Source organism: Halichoerus grypus, chromosome 2, assembly GCF_964656455.1.
Source record: "Halichoerus grypus chromosome 2, mHalGry1.hap1.1, whole genome shotgun sequence".
Taxonomy (NCBI): Eukaryota; Metazoa; Chordata; class Mammalia; order Carnivora; family Phocidae; genus Halichoerus; species Halichoerus grypus.
Genome location: NC_135713.1, coordinates 131,009,009 through 131,029,289, shown reverse-complemented (window position 1 = coordinate 131,029,289; position 20,281 = coordinate 131,009,009). Strand labels below are relative to the sequence as shown.

At 42.5% G+C, this 20,281-nt stretch overlaps 1 protein-coding gene across 1 annotated transcript in view; it reads left to right on the top strand.

Moving 5' to 3' along the window:
• The first annotated feature begins 8,775 nt into the window (after positions 1-8,775).
• LMNB1 (lamin B1) overlaps positions 8,776-20,281 on the top strand; it is a 52,130-nt gene continuing 40,624 nt past the window's right edge. Inside the window, exon 1 of the mRNA XM_036070350.2 lies at positions 8,776-9,506. Within this exon, the coding sequence (XP_035926243.2) occupies positions 9,148-9,506 (359 nt within the window). The 5' untranslated portion in view covers positions 8,776-9,147. The remainder of the gene's footprint in view (positions 9,507-20,281) is intronic.

Here is a 20,281-nt window from a genome sequence, read left to right as displayed (position 1 = left end):
GTCACTTCTTAAAAAAATGACTGTGTACAATTTCTGTCTCCTGAAGAAATCCCACAGGTATTAGAGTCCACAGAATATTTAGAACTCAAGCAACAAGTAAAGTGGAAACTTGTCTATTTACAAAAAATTTACAAAGTACATCTCAGGAGTTTTACAATCTAATCTATAAGAGACCAGAATATGTTTATTTTTACTGTGGTAAAATTTACATATAGTGAAATGCACATGTTAAATGTATAATCTAGTGAGCTCTGATAATTTTGTCCATATACCCATGAACTTATCATTCCAGAAAGTTCTTTAATGCCCCCTTCCAATCAATTCTCCCTCCTTGGACATCCACTGTTCTGATTTCTTTTACAAAGATTATACTTATTTGTTCTTTAATTTCATGTAAATGAATCATATAAAATGTACTTTTTTCTATTGCTCAATATAATGTTCATGAGATTTATCCACATTGTTGAAGTTATCTGTAACTCATTCTTTTTAATTGCTGAGTGGTACTTATACCATGATTTATTTGTCTATTCTCTTGATGGGCATTTGGATTGTCTCCAGTTTGGGCTATTATAAATAATGCTAGTACAAACTTCTGCAAGTCTTTCAGTAGCCATGTGCTTTCATTTGTCTTGGGAGCAGAATTGCTGACCTGCAGGGTAGGTGCATTTTTAACTAACAGTTCCTGAAGTGGTTGTACTCTCATAAGCAATATAGGAGAGTTTTAGTTGCTCCTTTACTCAACATATATGCAAATCAGAGAGGTCTCTAATTACTTTTCTATGTCTTGTCTTTCAGAGACTTTAACAGAATACTTTTGGTAGCATTAAATCCCAGGTGTGCCTACTCAACATTCATTAATACATATACTTTATACAAAATATAGAGTCATCTAGTTCTATCGCTGAAAAATTGGGTGTGTAAAGCTAATTTTTTGGTAAATCAGATCACTTCCTGAAGTAAGTCTTCCCCTACTTTGATGTCTAGTTCAAATTCTCTTTTTCCACAACATCCTCTCATGCTGCCCTGGACTGTGGGGATTTATTCATTCTCCAGATTTGAGCAGCCCCAGTGATTTGAACTTGTCATCAACGTCACTCCTTTGGACCTACATCATTCATAGCTTGATTGATTCACCTACTTATTCTGTGTATATATTTCATTTCTTTTTTTTTTTCAAGATTTTATTTATTTATTTGAGAGAGAGAGAGCATGTGCGGGGGAATGGGCAGAGGGAGAGGGAGAAGCAGACTCCCCGCTGAGCAGGGAGCCCCACATGGGGCTGGATCCCAGGACCCTGGGATCATGACCTGAGCTGAAGGCAGACACTTAACCGACTGAGCCAACCAGGCACCCCTACATATTTCATTTTTACACACATAATACCTTTATTGAGGGAACGAATCACATTTCACACTTAAAAAAATATTTCTTTCATAGGCTACAGTGTAATGCCTTGCATACAGGAATTACTCAACAAAATTTCCTGCTTAATTGGTTTTCTACCTTAGGTTTGCCTTAGGCAAGGCATCAACGCAGTTTAAGTAATTCACTTGTTTTAATTGTATGACAATTTCCTTAATTCTCCATTTTGCTTGACCACCGGAAGCTGGGCCTAAAGTTAATTGTTGATGAAAATCTGCCTCCTTTACCACCTTACTAATTCCTAGTTTAAAGCACCCTCTCCACAGCGTGGTCTGAAATAAAAAGCACACCATAGGAGATTAGGGAGTCCGTCTGCGGTTTCCCTCTAATTCTCCCTGGGGCCTGTGGTTTGCCATTTACAGGTCTGCACAAAGTACCGGATTCATCTTCCAGTCCCTGGAGGCTGAAATTCTTCCAAGCCCAGCTCAGAGATCATCTGTTTCCAAGTGGGGTCTTCCTTCTCTGGTACAGAGGCCTGTCTGGTCCTTGATGCACCTGCATCTCTTTGTTCACACCTCCTTTTTCGTACCTGGCACTTTGAGGCAGAATTTATGTTTGCCCGTCCTCAACTGGACTGTTGGGCTCCTCAGAGCAGGGATCATGTACCTCCGTCACCCGTACTCTGCATGTAGTAAATCCTCCACAAATGTTCGATGAATAAATGCACAGATTCATGAGTAGACGAATATGATTTTTTAGGTATCTTAAACCTTTAAGAAGTTATATTTTAACTTTATGTATGTATGTATATATGTATGTAAGTAAGCTCTATGCCCAATGTGGGGCTTGAACGGATAAACTCAAGATCATGAGTTGCATGTTCTACTCGCTGAGCCAGCCAGGCACCCCTGTATTTTAACATTTTAAATTTTTTTATTTTTTTAAAAGGATTTTATTTTAGAGCTGGGGGAGGAGCAGAGGGACAAGGAAACTCCATGCTGAGCACAGAGCTGGACGCAGGGCTCCATCCCACGACCCTGAGATCACGACCTGAGCTGAAACCAAGAATTGGCTGCTCAACCAACTGAGCCACCCGGGCTTTTAAAAATATGCAAATCTCTGGAGAATTTTAGGCAAGAAAGGGACTGCTTAGGTTAATTCTCTCACTCTCTTTTCATGAGTTAGACACATACTGTTTTTGTTTGTCCAGCATCTGTTCATCACTTTTTGGGATGCATTCCTCATTCTTTATGGAACCCATCCCATGTGGTTTGGTGATAATAGCCTTGACTCCCAATCTCCCTGCCCCCTGCCTATCAACGTGCTGGATTTTGGCCTCGGCCTGGCCAAGGAGGACATAGTAATTGGTTCAGGGCTGAGCACACGACCAGAACAAGCAATCAAATCAGTTTTCCTGAGATTTGTTCTGTTGTGAGCTACTAGGAGAACTTAGGCTTGCGGTGCCCAGAAGCCAGCTTTTCTAACTTGTGGAGAAGAGCTTGTGTTGGAAAAAAAGTTACTGGTGGAGAAAAGCAGTGTAAAGAGATGTAGGGGACTATTTGATGATGGGGATTTCAATCTCCTAGTGGCCTGGACCAGTTTAGATTTATATTTCAATCATGTTCAAGTTTAATACCCCTCAGATTTTTCATCCTTCCAGTCCTACCTGAGATTGAGTCTAAGTCCAGGGAGATTTTTTTTTTTTTTAAGTGTCTAATTCCTTTTTTTTTTTTTTTTAAGATTTTATTTATTTATTTGACACAGAGAGAGAGAGCACAAGCAGGGGTAGTAGCAGGCAGAGGGAGGGGGAGAAGCAGGCTCCCCACCGAGCAAGAAGCCCGATGCAGGGCTTGATCCCAGCACCCCAGGATCATGACCTGAGCTGAAAGCAGACGTTTAACCCAATGAGCCACCCAGGCGCCCCAGTCCAGGGAGATTCTTAACAGCTGTAGGGAGAGCCATCTGCTTTTTGGTTTTGCTCAGTCTCTACTCTGTACTGGCCTTTTCTAGATGTGGTTCTCGTGGTTCCTGAGCTCGTTGGCCTCTGTCACTTCTGTCCACGGTGCTTCTGCTGAATTGTGTACGGCTCCACCATGCCTTGGGTGGGCCTGTTCACCCAGGTCAGTCTGTATCGTCCTTCTCCCACTGATTCATTTCAATCTGTTGGCTTTTTTTTTTTTTTTTAACCTCTTCTACATCTTATGGACATAGGGAAGGTATCTTAGGATTCTCCAAAGAAACAGATTCAACAGGATATGTATATATAGACAAAGAAATTTAAGGAATTGGTTCATGTGAATAGGGAGGTGAGCAAGTCTAAAATCTGCAGGCGAGGTTGGCAGTCTGGAGACCCAGGAAAAGACACTGTTGCAGTTCAAGGCTGAAGGCTGTCTGCAGTTAGAATTTCATCTTCCTTGGGGGAGGTCAGTCTTTTGTTCTTTTCAGGCCTTCAATGGATTGGACCAGGCCCACCCACATTACGGAGGGCAATCTGCTTTACTCAAAGCCCACTGATCTAAATATTAATTTCATGCAAAACACCCTCACAGAAACATCCAGATAATGTGTGCCCACATATCTGGGCACTGTCACCCAGCTCAGTTCAACACACAAAATTAACCATCACAGGAGGTTAGACTATTTGACATTTCTTTTATTGCTCCTATACCCCTTGCTGCCATTTTTTTTTTTTGAGGCTGCTACCATGGTTCTAGAGAAGGCTGCTCTTGGATTCTGCTCTGCCGCAGCAAGAAGGAAGACAACAGGGAACTTTGTTGTGAGGCACAAACCATCTCTATTCTTGGATCTTCAACTCCTACCCTCAGCTCAGCCCAGGGGTGGGACAAGAGACGGTGACTCCCACAAACTCTCCTTCCTTCCCCAGTCAGGAGGCTCTTATTGGAGAAGAGATGGTAGGGATGTGAAAATGGAATGGAGGGAACTCGTTCAGCCAGACCACCTTTATTTTCAAATCTTTTCCTCTACCTGTATCAAAGCTATTAAGCTTAAAAACTGAGAATGGTGTGATTGTCTTTAGTCCTGGTTTTACAATGGCATCCTGAGAAGAATGGTACTCCAAAATTGTGGTAATGAAGAACACGTGGACAGCTGGTTGAAAATTCATTCTTTTATTTTAGTACATCAATTATGGGAGTATCATATTTTCCTTTTTCATCTGCTTTCTTGAACTCAGCTGTAGGGTCAGGAAACAAAGATATTTTAGGTGAGAAAAGTCTCACCTCTGTAGTTTAAATTTAAATGAATACATTTAAATGTTATTGGGTAGGGATAAAACCATCCATCAAAGACTAAAGACTTGATCATGAAAAAGGAAAGCCCTTAACTTTTGAGTAGGGTCAGTTCCAATCAGAGTAGAAACGGCTGAATTACGTATAAATAAACCTTACACTTTGACTTCAGTCTTTTTTATTTTTACCACTCTAAAGGTAAAGATGCATAATATGGGGGGAAGGGGCATACCTTTGTAGGATTTAAAAAAAAAACTGTTAAAAACCAGATGCATAAATAGTAATTTAAGAAATGCTTTAAAGACAACCTAGAGGGGAGGTAGGTAGGGGGATGGGTTAGCCCAGCGATGGGTATTAAGGAGGGCACGTATTGCATGGAGCACTGGGTGTTATACGCAAACAATGAATCATGGAACACTACATTAAAAAAAAAAAAAAAAAGAGAACCTTCATAAGTAAAGCAGCATTATGACCATAATTTGGCATAAAATAAAACTGAAATGCAAGAATGCAAATTGGTTTCTCTTTTCAACTAAATCCTAAGTTATCACTAAGACGGAATCACTGGGTTAAAAGAACTCTGCCAATTCTACTTTTGCCAAATATCCAGATCTCAACAAGCAATTTGGAAAATGACTTTGAGCAGTATGTAAATTTCATGCAGCTTTGCTAAGAGAACAATGCTTTTGAAGATGATGAAGACAGCTTTAAAACTCTTTGGCTCTTTTTAAAACACAAAAATAAAAATCAGAGTTTGAAGGGATCCTGGATAGTCACTCAACCTTTTGAAACATGATTTATTGTTATGCTTTCACGAGAACTGGAAACAGTATTAACTTTGCAAAGTGTATTAAATAGAAACAATGTGGCCTAGTAAAAGACCATGTATTGATTTATTTCTTCTTGCATTTATTCAGCGATCTATTCAGTGATCGTATATATCGAGGAGATACCATTTAGCAATATTTTTCATTTTGTACTTCAGCCCTTGCTAGCCCATTTGTTTGCACTGCATGCTCCGCTCTCTGCCACCTGTCTCTCTCCCTGTACAAATTGGGTTACTGTGAGCTTTCGCTATCTCCTTCCATTCTTCCTGCCTCCCCACCCCCCATCCTAGTCGGGGCGCCTTCCGTCCAGGTATGATAGGCATCTTGTATTTTGCTGTCTCAGATCCAAATGATATACAGAAAGTAGGGCAAATGTCCAATAAGTTGTCTCTATGTCATGAGGTAGCTCTGTGCCGTGGGAAGAGTGTTGAAGAGGGAAACAATGTCATGGCAAGTTGAGGCTTGGTGGGTATATATATATATATATATATATATATATATATAGGCCATATATACATGGCCTAACCAATAATCAGAACATGTGCCCTGACAAGAAAGGGACAGTTTATTTATTTTATTTTTTAAAGATCTATTTATTTGACAGAGAGAGACACAGTAAGAGAGAGCACAAGCAGAGGGAGTGGCAGGTAGAGGGAGAAGCAGGCTTCCCGCCGAGCAGGGAGCCCGATAAGGGGCTTGATCCCAGGACTCTGGGATCATGACCTGAGCCAAAGGCAGATGCTTAACGACTGAGCCACCCAGGCACCCCGAAATGGACAGTTTAAAGGAAAAACAGGGCAGCATATTTGAAATCATGATTGCCCTTGTAAATGAAGCAGCACTGTCCCCAAACTTACATAGTTACCTCTCTTCTAATTAATTGGGGAAAACATTGGCAGTGATGGGATCACAGGATTTATATAAATGAAGAGGGCTGGACAAACTTATTATGAAAGAACGGGGGAAAATACTCCAGGTACAGGGTTAGGCATGAGAACAGCCAAGAGAATAAGGGAAGTGTATGTTTAGTCAAGTACCTGACCAAATGTTTGCATGATTTCTTAGTTCTATGGCTAAGAGATTTTCCATTTTCCCCCCATTTTTTAAAATTGCTTTTGATTGGAGACATAGAATTACTACTAGGAAGAATTACTAGGGGTGCCTGGGTGGCTCAGTCAGTTAAGTGTCTTCTTTGGGGTTAGGTCATGATCTCGGGGTCCTGGGATTGAGCCCTGCATCTGGCTCCCTGCTCAGCGGGGAGTCTGCTTCTCCCTCTCCCTCTGCCCACCACTCGTGTGCTCTCTCTCAAATAAATAAAATCTTAAAAAAAAAAAAAAAAGAATTACTAGCCATCCCATATTATATGTCTAAAATTTAATCTTTACAAACCCCCTGCAAGGTAGGAATCATCCCCATTTTCCTATGAGGAAACCAAGGAATAACTTCCATAGTTACACAGCAATAGCAAATCCTTAACTGTCTGACTCCAGCGTCTTTGTTGTTTCAGATGAGAGGACATAACCTGAGTCTCCTAAACACAATCGGAAACTGAGGGATTCTATCAAGAGAAAGCTTCATGGGCTTGAGAGTAACAGAGATCATGCCTGAAATCACTTCACATCCAGTTTGGACACTTCAAAGGTGGAAAGAAAATACTTAAAAATATTTTTTAAAAGGCTGAGGCAAAGGGGAGATGGCGTGAAAACCAAACCGTCCAGGTAGTGGAAAGGGCCTCCAGGAGGTGGGCTTACGTTCCAGGGCTAGATTCTACCACCTTGGATCAGCGCTCACATTCCTTAGTAATTTGGATTTTCACCAGTAATTTGGATTTTCAAGACCTTCTTAAGTTATTAAAAGTATTTACTTTTAAACTAACACCCACTTCAAGATGCAAGCCTTTCAAGTCTTTCTCAGGGAGGTATTTTAGGTAACAGGCCAGAAAGGAGAACCATTAATGAGATCATCCTCGCTCAGGGTGCCCAGAAATCCCTCCAGGGCGATATGCAGCCTGGTGCCCTTCACTAATTCTTATGTACACGACTTGATTAATATTTAAAGAACATCCTGGTCTTCATTTCTACCATTATTAAGGTAGCTAACCTGTCATTACTCTACCGATGGGTTCCCACTAGATTATGAGGTGGCCTTCGAGGTTATAGTTAAGGGCGAGGCTCCGGAGTCGACTGAAACTGTCCGGGTTCAAATGTCGTCCTGTCCCTCCCGGGCAGCCTTAAGGAAATTCGTCTATTAAATGGGCGAATTTTCAAAGGGAAATAATACAGTTCCCCCACCACAGAGCGGCCGCGTGGACGGATAACCCACGAAAAGCCCCGCGCAGGGCACAGTAAATTCCAGCAAACGTTCGCCTGAAAGTGAAAACTCTTCAAAGCGATTAATGGACATTCTACTAGAATTAGTTGTCAGTTACATTTTGGGGGATCATTTTTTTTTAAGCAAGAAGTCATTTCTACTTAAATTTGCACACGTTTAGATTTTGATGCACTGGATTTTAGTGAAGCAAGACAATTTGGCAGCTTGTGCGGGTTCCTTCACACGTTAATGTCACTTGTGACCCCAAGTCAGGGTTTCTGGCTTTTCTGCGGGCTCGGTCGCTTCAAGATACGCACGCGTACGTCAATTTCACAGCGAGGACGTGCTGGGATACGCCGTTTTCCCTCCGAGAGAAAAATAAAGGCTTGCATTTGGCACCGGCACGCGGCGGGTTTTGAACCCCGAACACCAGAGCCCATGACGTAACTCCACAGCGCCCGGGCCTCCAGGCCCTTTTCCGAGCCCCGTCCGCCCGGGCGGGGATAAGGTTACAACGTCCGCGGTCGTCCCGGCTTCTAGGAGCTTTGCGTGTGGCTGTTACGGCCGTTGATGTTTGAATTTCCCTGAACCGCTGGGTGTGGGCGGCGGCGCGGACCCGCCCCGGAAAACCTCGGGGCTCCTTCCCGCCACTCGCAGGCCCGGCCCCTGCGGGGGTCCTCGCGGGGTGGCGGGAAGGCCCGGCCGCCGCTGGGCCCTGGGCCGCCGGGCGATCAGTCCCCGGCGCCCCACTCCGCCGCCCTCAGCGTTTCCCCAGCCACGCCCAGCCCAGCGCGCCAGGCCGACGGTTGCCCGAGGCCCCGATTTTGAATTTACAGGCCCGGCCCCCGAGCCCCGGAGCGCGCCGCCGGCTCTCCATTGGCCGGCGACGGTCACGTGGAGGTGCCGGAGCGCGCCGGCCATGTTGGAGAGTGCGGCGCCACTGCCCGCGCCACCTCCGCCCCCCGCCGCCCTGCTCCCTCCCCCTCGCCCCCCCCCCCCCCCCCCCCCGTCGCTCCGCGCCGCCTGAGAGGAAACAAAGTGCTGCGGGCGGGAGACTCGGCGGCGGCGGCGGCGGCGGCGCGCGGACCTTGCTCGGCCTTCCCGGTCACCCTCGCCCCGAATCTTCCCGAGTGTGTGTGTGAGTGTGTGTGCATATTTTCTTACAAAGGGCAGTTTACGATTGATTGATTGGCAGTCTTCCCCCTTTGCCCTTTGTGCTGTAACCCGGCTCCCGCCGACCCAGGTGCTTCTCCCTTCCCACGCCGGCTTCTCCGCGGGCGCGGGTCGTCGGTGTGTGCCTTCGGTCCCCCGCTTCGCCCTCTGCAGCCCCCTCCGTGTCCCGTGCTGCCCGCGGCCTCCCAGCTCTGCTCAGCCCGCCAGTCGCCGCGCCGCCCGCCATGGCGACCGCGACCCCCGTGCCGCCGCGGTCGGGCAGCCGCGCCAGCGCCCCCGCTACGCCGCTGAGCCCCACGCGGCTGTCGCGGCTGCAGGAGAAGGAGGAGCTGCGCGAGCTCAACGACCGGCTGGCCGTGTACATCGACAAGGTGCGCAGCCTGGAGACGGAGAACAGCGCGCTGCAGCTGCAGGTGACGGAGCGTGAGGAGGTGCGCGGCCGCGAGCTCACCGGCCTCAAGGCGCTGTACGAGACCGAGCTGGCCGACGCGCGACGCGCACTCGACGACACGGCCCGCGAGCGCGCCAAGCTGCAGATCGAGCTGGGCAAGTTCAAAGCCGAGCACGACCAGCTGGTCCTCAAGTGAGTGCCCGCCTGGCGGCCGCGTTAGCTCACATAGAAGGCGGGGGACTCAAGCTCGGGGGGCAGGAGAGCCGGGCCAGGTGCCCACGCCCTTCGGAAGGAGAATCGAGTGTTTCTTAGCGGGGACAGGGGTCGTGGAGGGGGCTCGAATTGTAGCGACGTTCGACCGGGATGCACATTTCCGTCTCCCGGCTACGGAGCAGGACAGAGCGAAGCGCGCACCTGAGGCCGCCAAGGAGGAGCGGCCGGCTTTGGGCCTCGCACCCCGAGATTTAGAAGGGTTCTCCGGCGGGCCCCAGGTGCGGGGTGGTGGCGTTGGGCGCGCGCTCGAGTGCGCGCTCCGGTTTCCGGCCGGACGGGAGACAAAGCGGCTGGCGGGTTTGCGGTGCAGGGATAGCCGGCCGGGGAAGATGGGCTGCCCTCCTCAAGAATGAATGAGCTCTGCGCGGGCGGAGAGAGGAAGGGGAGGGACCTGCCTCCCGCTTCCCGGTCTCCCGGGGGTGGGTCCCGCTTTGGCGCGCTCAGTCTGGGCCCTGTGACATTTTGCAATCGTTCTACGCCTGTCTTGGGCGGGGAGGGAGGGGCGGGGTCTGAACTGCGCGCCTCTGCCCGCCTGGGGCAAGTTGGGTGTTTAAGCTCTTTAGCTTTCTTCGGGGAAGGGTGTCCTTCCTTTCTGCAAAGTCAGGCGCAGGTTCCCTTGGGTGCTTTTGTGGACCTGACGACGAAAGCTGGGTTTTTGCATGTCATGGCCACCGTTCTCTGATCCGCGGACTTCCTACCCCCCCAGCAGCAGTCTCCTCCCCGAGCTTGTGCACCCCTTTAATGTAGTCACTTGGGTCTTTGGGGTACTGGCGAGACCTTTTCAGCCCCCGCGTCTGTCATTGTAATTAACGACCGGCCAGGGCAGGGGAAAGGGTTGTTGGAGTGTGAAGTGTTGTGGAGAGGTTGAGTTTGTAATTATTACACCTAAGGGGGTCTGAGTTTTCAGTCCGGAGCATAAGGATAAACTTGAAAGGCTTTGCTGAGCCTACCTTGACTTTCGGATGAGCAAAATGGCATAATTATAATCAGTACGCAACTAGTGTTGATGTCATGCTTTAGATATTTGTTAAATTTGCTTCCGGAACTCATGGTCTCCATCCTGCATTGTCCGTTGAAATTTCTGGATATGTTTGACTCTTGACTTTGACTCTGCCCATGAATGTCTGTCTGTATCTGTGTGAATGCCCCTGTCTCAATCTCTATGATTTTGTATGTGTGCATCTTTACTTCCCCACCTTATTAATATTTCAAAAATGGTTCATAAAAAGTAAGTGCACTTGATAAAAAAATAATTGTAGATGGGCTTATAGTGAAAGACGGGTGACATTCTGCTTTTTCCAGGAGGCAATTGTGTTTAGCTCTCTTTGTTTTTATTTATTTGGGTGTTTAGTTTCATAACTCAGTAATAAGCTTATTTTTCTATTTCTTGGATTTACCAACCTTTGGAGTCATCTTTTGAAGTGGGTCATTTCACTCAGTCCACTGTCCATTTTTTTTGTACTGTCCAATTTTTGTATTTTTTTGTCACTGAATTTTTTCATATCCTAGATGCCATTGCATGTAATGACTTGCCATTACTGTATGTACCACTAAGAAAAAAACATTAGAACCACCTGTGTAGGATCCATCCTGTTGGACTCATTTCTGTTTCAGAGATGTTAAATGTGACAGATTAAGTATCTGTTATGTGCCAGTCACTGTTTTATGTGCAGAGATTACAGAGATTTTTAAATAAATTTAAATAAATTACTGATCTTATGTTGCTGAGTACAGCTGGGCGATACCCAGCAAATGGATAAAGGTCCTGTTTCATCTAATCTGAAGCATTTTGGTGCTGATGCTTTTATAATCTTTTCAAAAGTTAACTGAGTGTTTTTCACGCCATAACAAGACTGCCACCTGGCTGACTGTAGTTATAAAATGGTATGTATGGAGGGGGAGGGGGAAATGGAGGAAGGGAGTCAAAGCATACACACAGTTACAAGATAAATAAGTACGAGATATGTAATGTATAACACACTGTCTATAGGTCATCATGCCATACAATATATAGGGAAGTTAAGAGGCTAAATCCTAATGGTTCTCATCACAAGGAGAATTTTTCCCCCTTTTTTCTTCTTTTTGTATCTACATGAGAAGATGGATGTTAGTTGAACCTATTGTGTTAATCATTTCTCGGTGTATTTTAATCAGACCATCATGCTGTATGCCTTAAACTTACACAGTGATGTGTGTCTATTTGTCAATTAAAGTGGAAAAAATGCTATGTATGGGTTGTAAGATGCATGCTAGTTTCAGCAAGATAAAAAGTGAAGAATATGTGTATTAGAATCGATAAAATAATGTCTGTGGTATAATATTAGGTAATAACAGGTATTAGAGGATTAAAAATAAAGCATGGTGGGGCGCCTGGATGGCGCAGTCAGTTAAGTGTCTGACCCTTGGTTTTGTCTCGCATGATCTGGTAGTGAGATCTAGTCCTGCTCTGCGAAGAGTCTGCTTGGGACTCTCCTTCTCCCTCTGCTCCTCCCCTTCACATGTGCAGGTGAGCTCTCTCTCTAAAATAAATAAATCTTTAAAAAAAAAGTAAAGGAGGGTGAAGGGATGGTTTGGTTAAGGAAGGCCTGTTTAGGGATTGAAAATTGAAAATAATATCCCCTGAGATATCCTTTAGTGTGCTGGGATTAAAAAAAATTTTTTTAAATCTGTATGTATATTCCTTTTGTCTGCATCAGATGCATTTTCTTTTCTAACATGCCATCAATTGCTCAAAATATGCCACGTTTTACTTCGTTTCAGGTTTCAACCCTGATATTAAAAAAAAATTTTTTTTTAATATTTTATTTATGTATTTGAGAGAGAGAGCTTATGCGTGAGGGGGAGGTAGGAGAGGGGAGGGGCAGAGGGACAAGCAGACTTCCCACTGAGTGTGAAGCTTGGGATCAGGACCTGAGCCGAAGTCAAACGCTTAACTGACTGAGCCACCCCGGTGCCCCAACCCTGATTTTTTGGGTTCAATTTTGTCCCTAAAATGGCCTTTTCATTTGTCTTGTTGACTAAAGAAGACTTTAAAGATATGTAATTGTAATATCTTTTACATAACTTTTCTTTTTTCCCCTGAGCCTTTCTGCACTTAAGACATGCTGTGCAGCTGACATCCTAGGAATCAACCCGATTTAGACCCAGTCTCCCCCTAGATCACATATTTTCCTTTCCTTGGTGTCTTCCCTCATTTTGTTGGAGAGCATCTTAAATAACTTAGAAAAATTGGCAGGATGTAAACTCTCTGAGTCCTGTGTGTCTGAAAGTAACTGTTTTGTCTCATGATTGATTGATAGTTGGGTTAGGTATAGAATACTGGTTCAACATTTTTTCCTCAGAACTTGGGAATTATCATATTGCTTCATTGTCTTCTAGCATCCAGTGTTGTAATCTCTGTCTGATGCCAGTCACAGTTACTTTTTTTTTTTTTTTAAGATTTTATTTATTTATTTGACAGAGAGAGAGAGATAGTGGGAGCAGGAACACAAGCAGGGGGAGTGGGAGAGGGAGAAGCAAGCTCTCTGTTGAGCAGGGAGCCCAATGCGGGGCTTGATCCCAGGACCCTGGGATCATGACCTGAGCTGAAGGCAGACGCTTAACAACTGAGCCACCCAGGCGCCCCACAGTTACTTTCTTTTGGTAATTGCTTTTGCCTTTCCTCTGTGTAAGCTCTGGAATTTTCTTTTATCCCGATTTTCTGAAATTGCATGGTGGTGAGCCTAGGAATGGATATTTCCATTATGCATTCTTACTGTTGCCAATAGTTTCTTTTTATTTAAAGCCTTGATCTTTATTTAGCTCTGGGAAACTTACTTTATTCCATACTTTCTGTGCTTTGTTTGCTTTGTTCTCTGGTGGAGATGTTGAACACTTCTGTCTCATAATTTTTTTTCCCATTCTCAGAAATTATTTTGACTCTTCTCTAGCTCAATAGTGACATTGTAAAGGCTGAAGTCATACTTTTAATTCCAAGAAATCTTTTTGTACAGGTATTTCTCTTTCATTCACTTTGTTTCTGTTTTAAGGATGCATTATTTTCTTTATTCTGTCTGAGGATAATACTTAGGATTTTCTTTTTTTTAAATTCTTTTCTGTTTACTGGATTATCTCTTTTTCCCTCCCTGGTCACTTGTTCCTTTTGTTTGGTTTAGTTTTTTTTGCAAGCGATTTTTGTCATGTGCATGATCCTTGGTTGTCACCATTTATAAATGAATGGGTGAGCATCACTGCTTTAGTTGTTCAGGTAGCTCCTTCCCTGCCTTTTCTGATGCAAGGACAAATTAGGACCTCTATGTATGAATGGGCTGTGCCCTTGGCTAACTTGTTGGAAAGCCTGTAGTTAGGGTAAGATAAGCTGAGGAGGATCAGGTGCAAAGCTGTTCCATGAGTTAATGGCCTCATTTTGAGTCTCCCTCACTTTCCCCTGTAGTCCTTCTATGCATGTTTTGTGATATGTACTTTTATATACTCTTCATCTTCTAGAAATTTTTTGGAATGTCTGCTGATGATCCCTTCCCAATTCACTTTGATGCTATAGGTTTATTTCATGTGGCATACTTAACTGCCTTTTTATTAGGGTGTAGTGGGGCGGCTAATGCCTATATGTAGAAATCTTGCAAATCGTTTAATTTTGACCAATAATTGAAGTATAATTTGTAAGATGAAAAGGAAGAAATTTTTTGTCTGTTTGGGTCCATTTAATTCTTTTGTTTGATAATTATTTTCTGTTTTTAGTTTTTTATTTAGAGTCTTTGTAATTAGTGTATCATGTAGGTGGGTTAAGAAAATTATACATTCCAGGAGCGCCTGGGTAGCTCATTCCGTTAAGTGTCTGCCTTTGGCTCAGGTCATGATCTCAGGCTCCTGGGATTGAGCACCACCTAGGGCTCCCTGCTCAGTGGGGAGTCTGCTTGTCCCTTTCTCTGTGCACCCCCTTCATGCTCTCTCTCTCTTGTTTTTTCTCTCTCAAATAAATAAAATCTTAAAAAAAAATACAGATTCTAAAATTACTTGGTCTCTTTTTGGTTCCTTAGCACACAAAGCACCTCAAAGACAGAAGAATTCGTGGAGACGCTTGGTCCTGCTGGAGAGAATTTGACAATAGCTTCCATACACTTGGTCTATCACAGAAAAACATCTCAGATCTAAGATATAGCTACTCTGATTCAGTCCAAACCTGCTTATATTGATTGGAAACTTTTTTGGGCAACAAAAGAAGAATGGTGATGAGTGCTATCAGTCAACACTTTAAACAAAAAGGGAAGATTGACATTCAGAATTTCAGTATTAACTAATTATACTGGGAAGCTAGATAAAAGAGAATTAAATTTGTTGGTAGGTAGTTCAGTAACTAATTTTGTGGGTACATTTTTTTTTTTTCGGTGATACAGGTTCCCAGTTTTTTGTGTAAAATCCTTAAGGCCAGGTGTGTTCTGAAAGTAAAAACACTTTGAATTTTAAAGAAGGTAATGTGCATGTACTGTATAGGATATCCCCAGTGGGGTCTGGGGGGTAGCACTCCATTGTGAAACAGATATTTCTGCAAGGAAAGATATTAATAGTTATAGTAAGTGGAGAAAGATGACTAAAAATAGCCTCATGTCCATTTAGGTCAGGTTTTATCAGCAAATGAATTAATGAAAATTTTAGGTTTTAGAAACTCTGGAAGTACATATAGGAGAATATGGATTTGTGTTTTTATTTTTTATTTTTTTAAAGATATTATTTATTTATATATTTTAGAGGGAGAGCACATGAGTGGGAGTGGTGGGAGGGGCAGACTGGGAGGGAGGGAGAGAGCTTGATCCCATGACCCCGAGATCGTGATCTCAGCCAAAAACAAAAGCTGGACACTCAACTGATTGGCCACCCAGGTGTCCCTGGATTTGTGTTTTTAAACTGATTGCTTTTTATTAAGTTCACTGGATTCATCAGGTTCTAGAAGTTGTCTTTTATTCCTCATTTGTTTTGTGGTAGATTTTAAAGCTTGAAAAGGTGCAAAATTAACTCTAAAGTAAAGTTTCTCTTTTGGAGAGTTATGAATTAATTAGGAAAGTGGTGATGGGGGCTTACTGGTATATAACATAATGGATGCTGTAGGGTTGTTTAAGATGCTGAGCCCATTTTACTGTCCATTTTTTTTTTTTTTTTTTTTTAAAGATTTTATTTATTTATTTGAGAGAGAGAGAATGAGAGACAGAGAGCATGAGAGGGAGGAGGGTCAGAGGGAGAAGCAGACTCCCTGCCGAGCAGGGAGCCCGATGCGGGACTCGATCCCGGGACTCCAGGATCATGACCTGAGCCGAAGGCAGTTGCTTAACCAACTGAGCCACCCAGGCGCCCCTACTGTCCATTTAAAAAAACTAAAAAGAATGTCTCATGAAATAGTTTCATGTTTTATAGGTATTAGGCCTCAAAGCCACTGTTTTCGAATTAATCTTTGAGATAATGTACAAAATCTAATGATTTAAAGCATAATTTCTTGCCTTTTCAAAACAAATGGTGCTTCTTTTTAAATATAATTAAATGAAAATAAAAGTTTATTTTTTGTCCAAAGAGTATAATGTTGACTGTGTTTCTTCATGGTATATATACACCTGAAGATTTGTTGACTTTCTGTCTCCAGTCCCAAGCACCATTGCTTTGAGGAAGATGGATTTGCGGTTGAGGGATTAAACCTATTTGTATATTTCTTTGGGCAAAATAACATTCTTTTGATTTTGCTCTGTTACTACATTTGGATTTGTGTGTTTTCATTTAAAAGTGCATACTGGTACTTACTTGCTGCTAACAAATATATTTGGTACGCTGTCAGTCACAATAGCATGAGATTGGGTGGTATCAAGCAGGAGTACTACATGAAGTTGCAGCTTATTTTTTGTGACTTGGGGCAGGTACTTTAATTCTTTGAGTCTGCATTTCCTCGTCTGTATAATTAGGATTAGGAGTGAGTAGTAGTTTTCAGAGTCTCAGGAAGAATTAAGAAACTTAAACCATTTTTTAGCCTGTTATTTACTTGTGTCATAATAATGGATGAATTTTTATCCAGCAGTATTTGTATAAAATATTGCTAATATTTTAGCAAAGAATATTGCTAAAATTGTAGCCATTTTAAAGAGTACTGAAATGTAAATATAAAATAATTTTTCCTATTTAGTGGGGAGGGGCATTGGAATTTACTATATATTTGGACTTAGTACATGTATATACTTCCTTTGTTGGCTTTCTACGTATTTTAGTCACTGATGGAATTAAATTGAGGAAATGTCATAGGGTAAACAACTCTGTAGGCTTGTTTTAACATTCTTGTTCATTTTCAAACCTAAAATACTAAATGCTAATCTGCTTTAGGGAATTTTCCTTTGTACATAGGATGATTAGTTGAAAAACAGAAACCTTCATGTTTTACTTGTCTTTTGTTCATGTCCTTATTTTGCTCTGGTAGAAACAAGTTGACAGTAACACCTGGCCTTAATACGAGAGCTATAAACCTGCATGCTAAAGTTAATTTTCAGGGGAATAAATGGAAGGATGAAACCCCTAGAATTGGTGTTAAAGTCTAGGAAGCAAATCCTAAGTAATTAAACTGTCATAACACTTCCTTCCTGTGCTTTCAAAGGATGTTTGGTAGAGCAAGATACCTGTTGGAGTTGTTGGAATTTAATCCCTAGGTTTAATCCCTTCAACTAGATAATCTTTTAGTGTACCCAGATTCAAGAAAATAAACATGGAGTAAAAGATAAAGCATTATAAAAATGTGCTGCTGATTCTTTTTTTTTCCCCTCTGCACAGTCTGGTAATATTTGTTCTTTAATTTGTCCAGATGACATCACCTCTGGTATGTCTGGGTTAGAGATCTTTAGAGTTTTATATCATAAGTGTAGGTCTGTTTTCATTCACAAATAGTGAGATTGAGGCTGAGGCGTCAAGTGAGTGATGGGAGCCTAACTGAAGTTCCCAGTTATTGCTGGGATCTAAGGAAGTTTCCTAATCAGGGTTTTTAACTTCTTTTTTTCACTGTACTTCTGTGGGACGGGGATTGTGTGTTGGCTGTTATATTTGGGGAAATTTAAAAAAATGAGCTTTTTTATTATACAAAAATTATGTTTTATGGAAAATTAGAAAAGACAGGTGAACACCAAGAGGAGAATTAAAATCACCCTTAGTTCCGTAAAAAAGCTCTGAAGTTTTCCTGTTAATATCCATATTATTAACAAAAAATGTTTTTTTTTAACAAAATCGTTCTTGATAAATACTGATATGTAACCTTTTTTCATGCAGCACTATTTTGTGAATATCTTTACATGTCAGTAAATGTACTGTACTATCATTTAACACATTTTAAAGATATATTGGTAACTTTATTGGTCACTTAGCTTACAGTGATCAAGGATGTACGCTTCACAGTGACTATGTATCTACCCAATTTCTCAGAGGCCATTAGAGCACCACGATTATCCTCTTCTCTCTTGCTGACAGTATAACAGGTTTTTTCTTTTGGTTAACTTAATGGTTAAATGTTAACTAGTTTACTGGTTAAATGTTAAGCACTGGGTAAACTAATTACCATTTTGCCAATTCTTGATGCCATCAGCAGCAGATGAGGGTCCATTTCCTGTTTAGAGGAATTTAATTTTAATTTTGGAAATTTTTTCTAGTTCTTGATTTTTTTTTTTTAAGAGAGGCGTGGGGTGGGAAAGGCAGAGAGAAAGAGAGAGAGAGAGAATCCCAAGCAGGTTCCACACCTAGCACAGAGACTGACATGGGGCTTGATCTCAGGACCCGGAGGTCATGACTTGAGCTGAAATCAAGAGACGTACCCTTAACCAACAGCCACCCAGATGTCCCAAGTTCTTGATCATTTTTATATCATAATGCTAATGTTGTTGGCATAAAGGGGTCAAACAATCAAAACTCACGTTATAATCTTAGGTTTTTGCTGATATTTTTGGTGTAGGCCTAGATGATAAATACTGTTTTCCTTAGCTAATCTGTTTACTTGGTCCTTTTACATTTTAACTGTTTGCCTTCACTGCATTTGGATTTATTGAACACAGAATTAGAACCCTTTTGCTGCTAGAAGAGGTCTTGGATCGTGCAATCTAACCAGCTCATTTTGTGGATACAGAAATTGAGACCTACGGAGATTAAAGTACTTGTGCAAGATACAGGACAGAAAGTGCTAACATTGACTTTGTGCTTACCGTGTTCGCCAGGCACGATGCTAGATGCTTCATGGACACTGTCTTTTAAGCCTTATGATAACCCTGTTTGATGAGTGAGGAAACTTGAGGTTCAGAGAACTTAGCACATAAATGGTAGAGCTAGAATAAGTCCTAGCTCTGTCTTCTAGCATTGCCAGAGAGTTTTTACATGGATCATTTCAATTTTTTTTTAAAGTAAGCTCTGTGCTCAACATGGGCCTTGAACTCATGACCTGGAGATCGAGAGTCACGTGCTGCACCAACTGAGCCAGCCAGGTGCCCCCCTGTGCCATTTCATGTAATCCCTACATCAGTGCTGTTCTATGGGTTTACCAACCTGAAGCAGGCTCACCACGCACTGTCATTGCATTGGGACTTGAACCCTTACATGGGACAGTTGATTTTCAGGTCTGTTTGGTTATTTTTGCAAATGGTACTGGATGTGCGTTTTTCTCAGTGATAGTTCATAGTCCCCAGGAGGTAATTTTGGATTTGTCAGTAGAGTGCAGAAATGGAAACAGCTGTTTGAAATACTAATGGACGGCTTCACTTGCTAATAAGGAAAGGGTGAAGATGAATTACTGAAGGTGAATTTACCTTCTTTCTTAAAAAGCTACTTTCTTTCTTTACTCTCTGCCTTAATAGTAATTTTAAGAGGAATTAAAAGCTCTAAGTCTTTAATACTCATGAAAGAACTGATTTTTTTTAAATTTAAATTTAAAAAAGTTTTTTTTTGAGAAATGTTCTTTTCATTTTTTATTCAGCACACATTTGTGGAATGGTACTATATGCCAGGCCTTGACCCAGATGCTGGGAATAGATGGGACACTCAGTCCTTGTTATTAAGTTGCTTACAGTCTTGTGGGCAAGGCAGAAAACAAACACTGTGCTATTGTGATAACGTAAATGCAGGACGTTAGTACAGTGTAATAAGTGTTGTGATGGTAGATATCCACATGGTGCTGTGGAGGAAAAGACTACCACTTAAGGCAAACTAGGAGCCTTTTGAAGTTTTGAAAGATATCCCAAGGGGACTGGGGAGGCATTGAAGTCTGAGCTAAGTGTTGGGAGCTAAGTAAGTACGATTTGGCTGGAAAACATTAGGAGAGGGTGTTTTCCTGAATGGCAAGTAGTTTCATCTAATTAGAGCAATATATATGTATGTATGTGGTAGAGGACAGTTGAATTTTAAGAAATGAGGAGCTTCAAGAAAAAAGTGACATGAATGGATGAATGGTCTGGCCATTCTGTGGAGGAAACAAAGAATAGAGGTAAAACGTCCATAAGGACACTTGGGAAGTTATGAGGTGGCTCCTGAATTCAGGTAGGCAGTGGGAAAGGACAGAAAGTGCATTTAAGAGATGCCAAGCCTGGGAGATTGGGGAGAAGAGTCTAGGCTGACTCTGCTCCTCTGCTTGGGTGCCTGGGGAAAGTGTTGCTCTTAGGGCTTGATGGATAAGGAACTGGTTTAGAGGACCTACTCAGGGT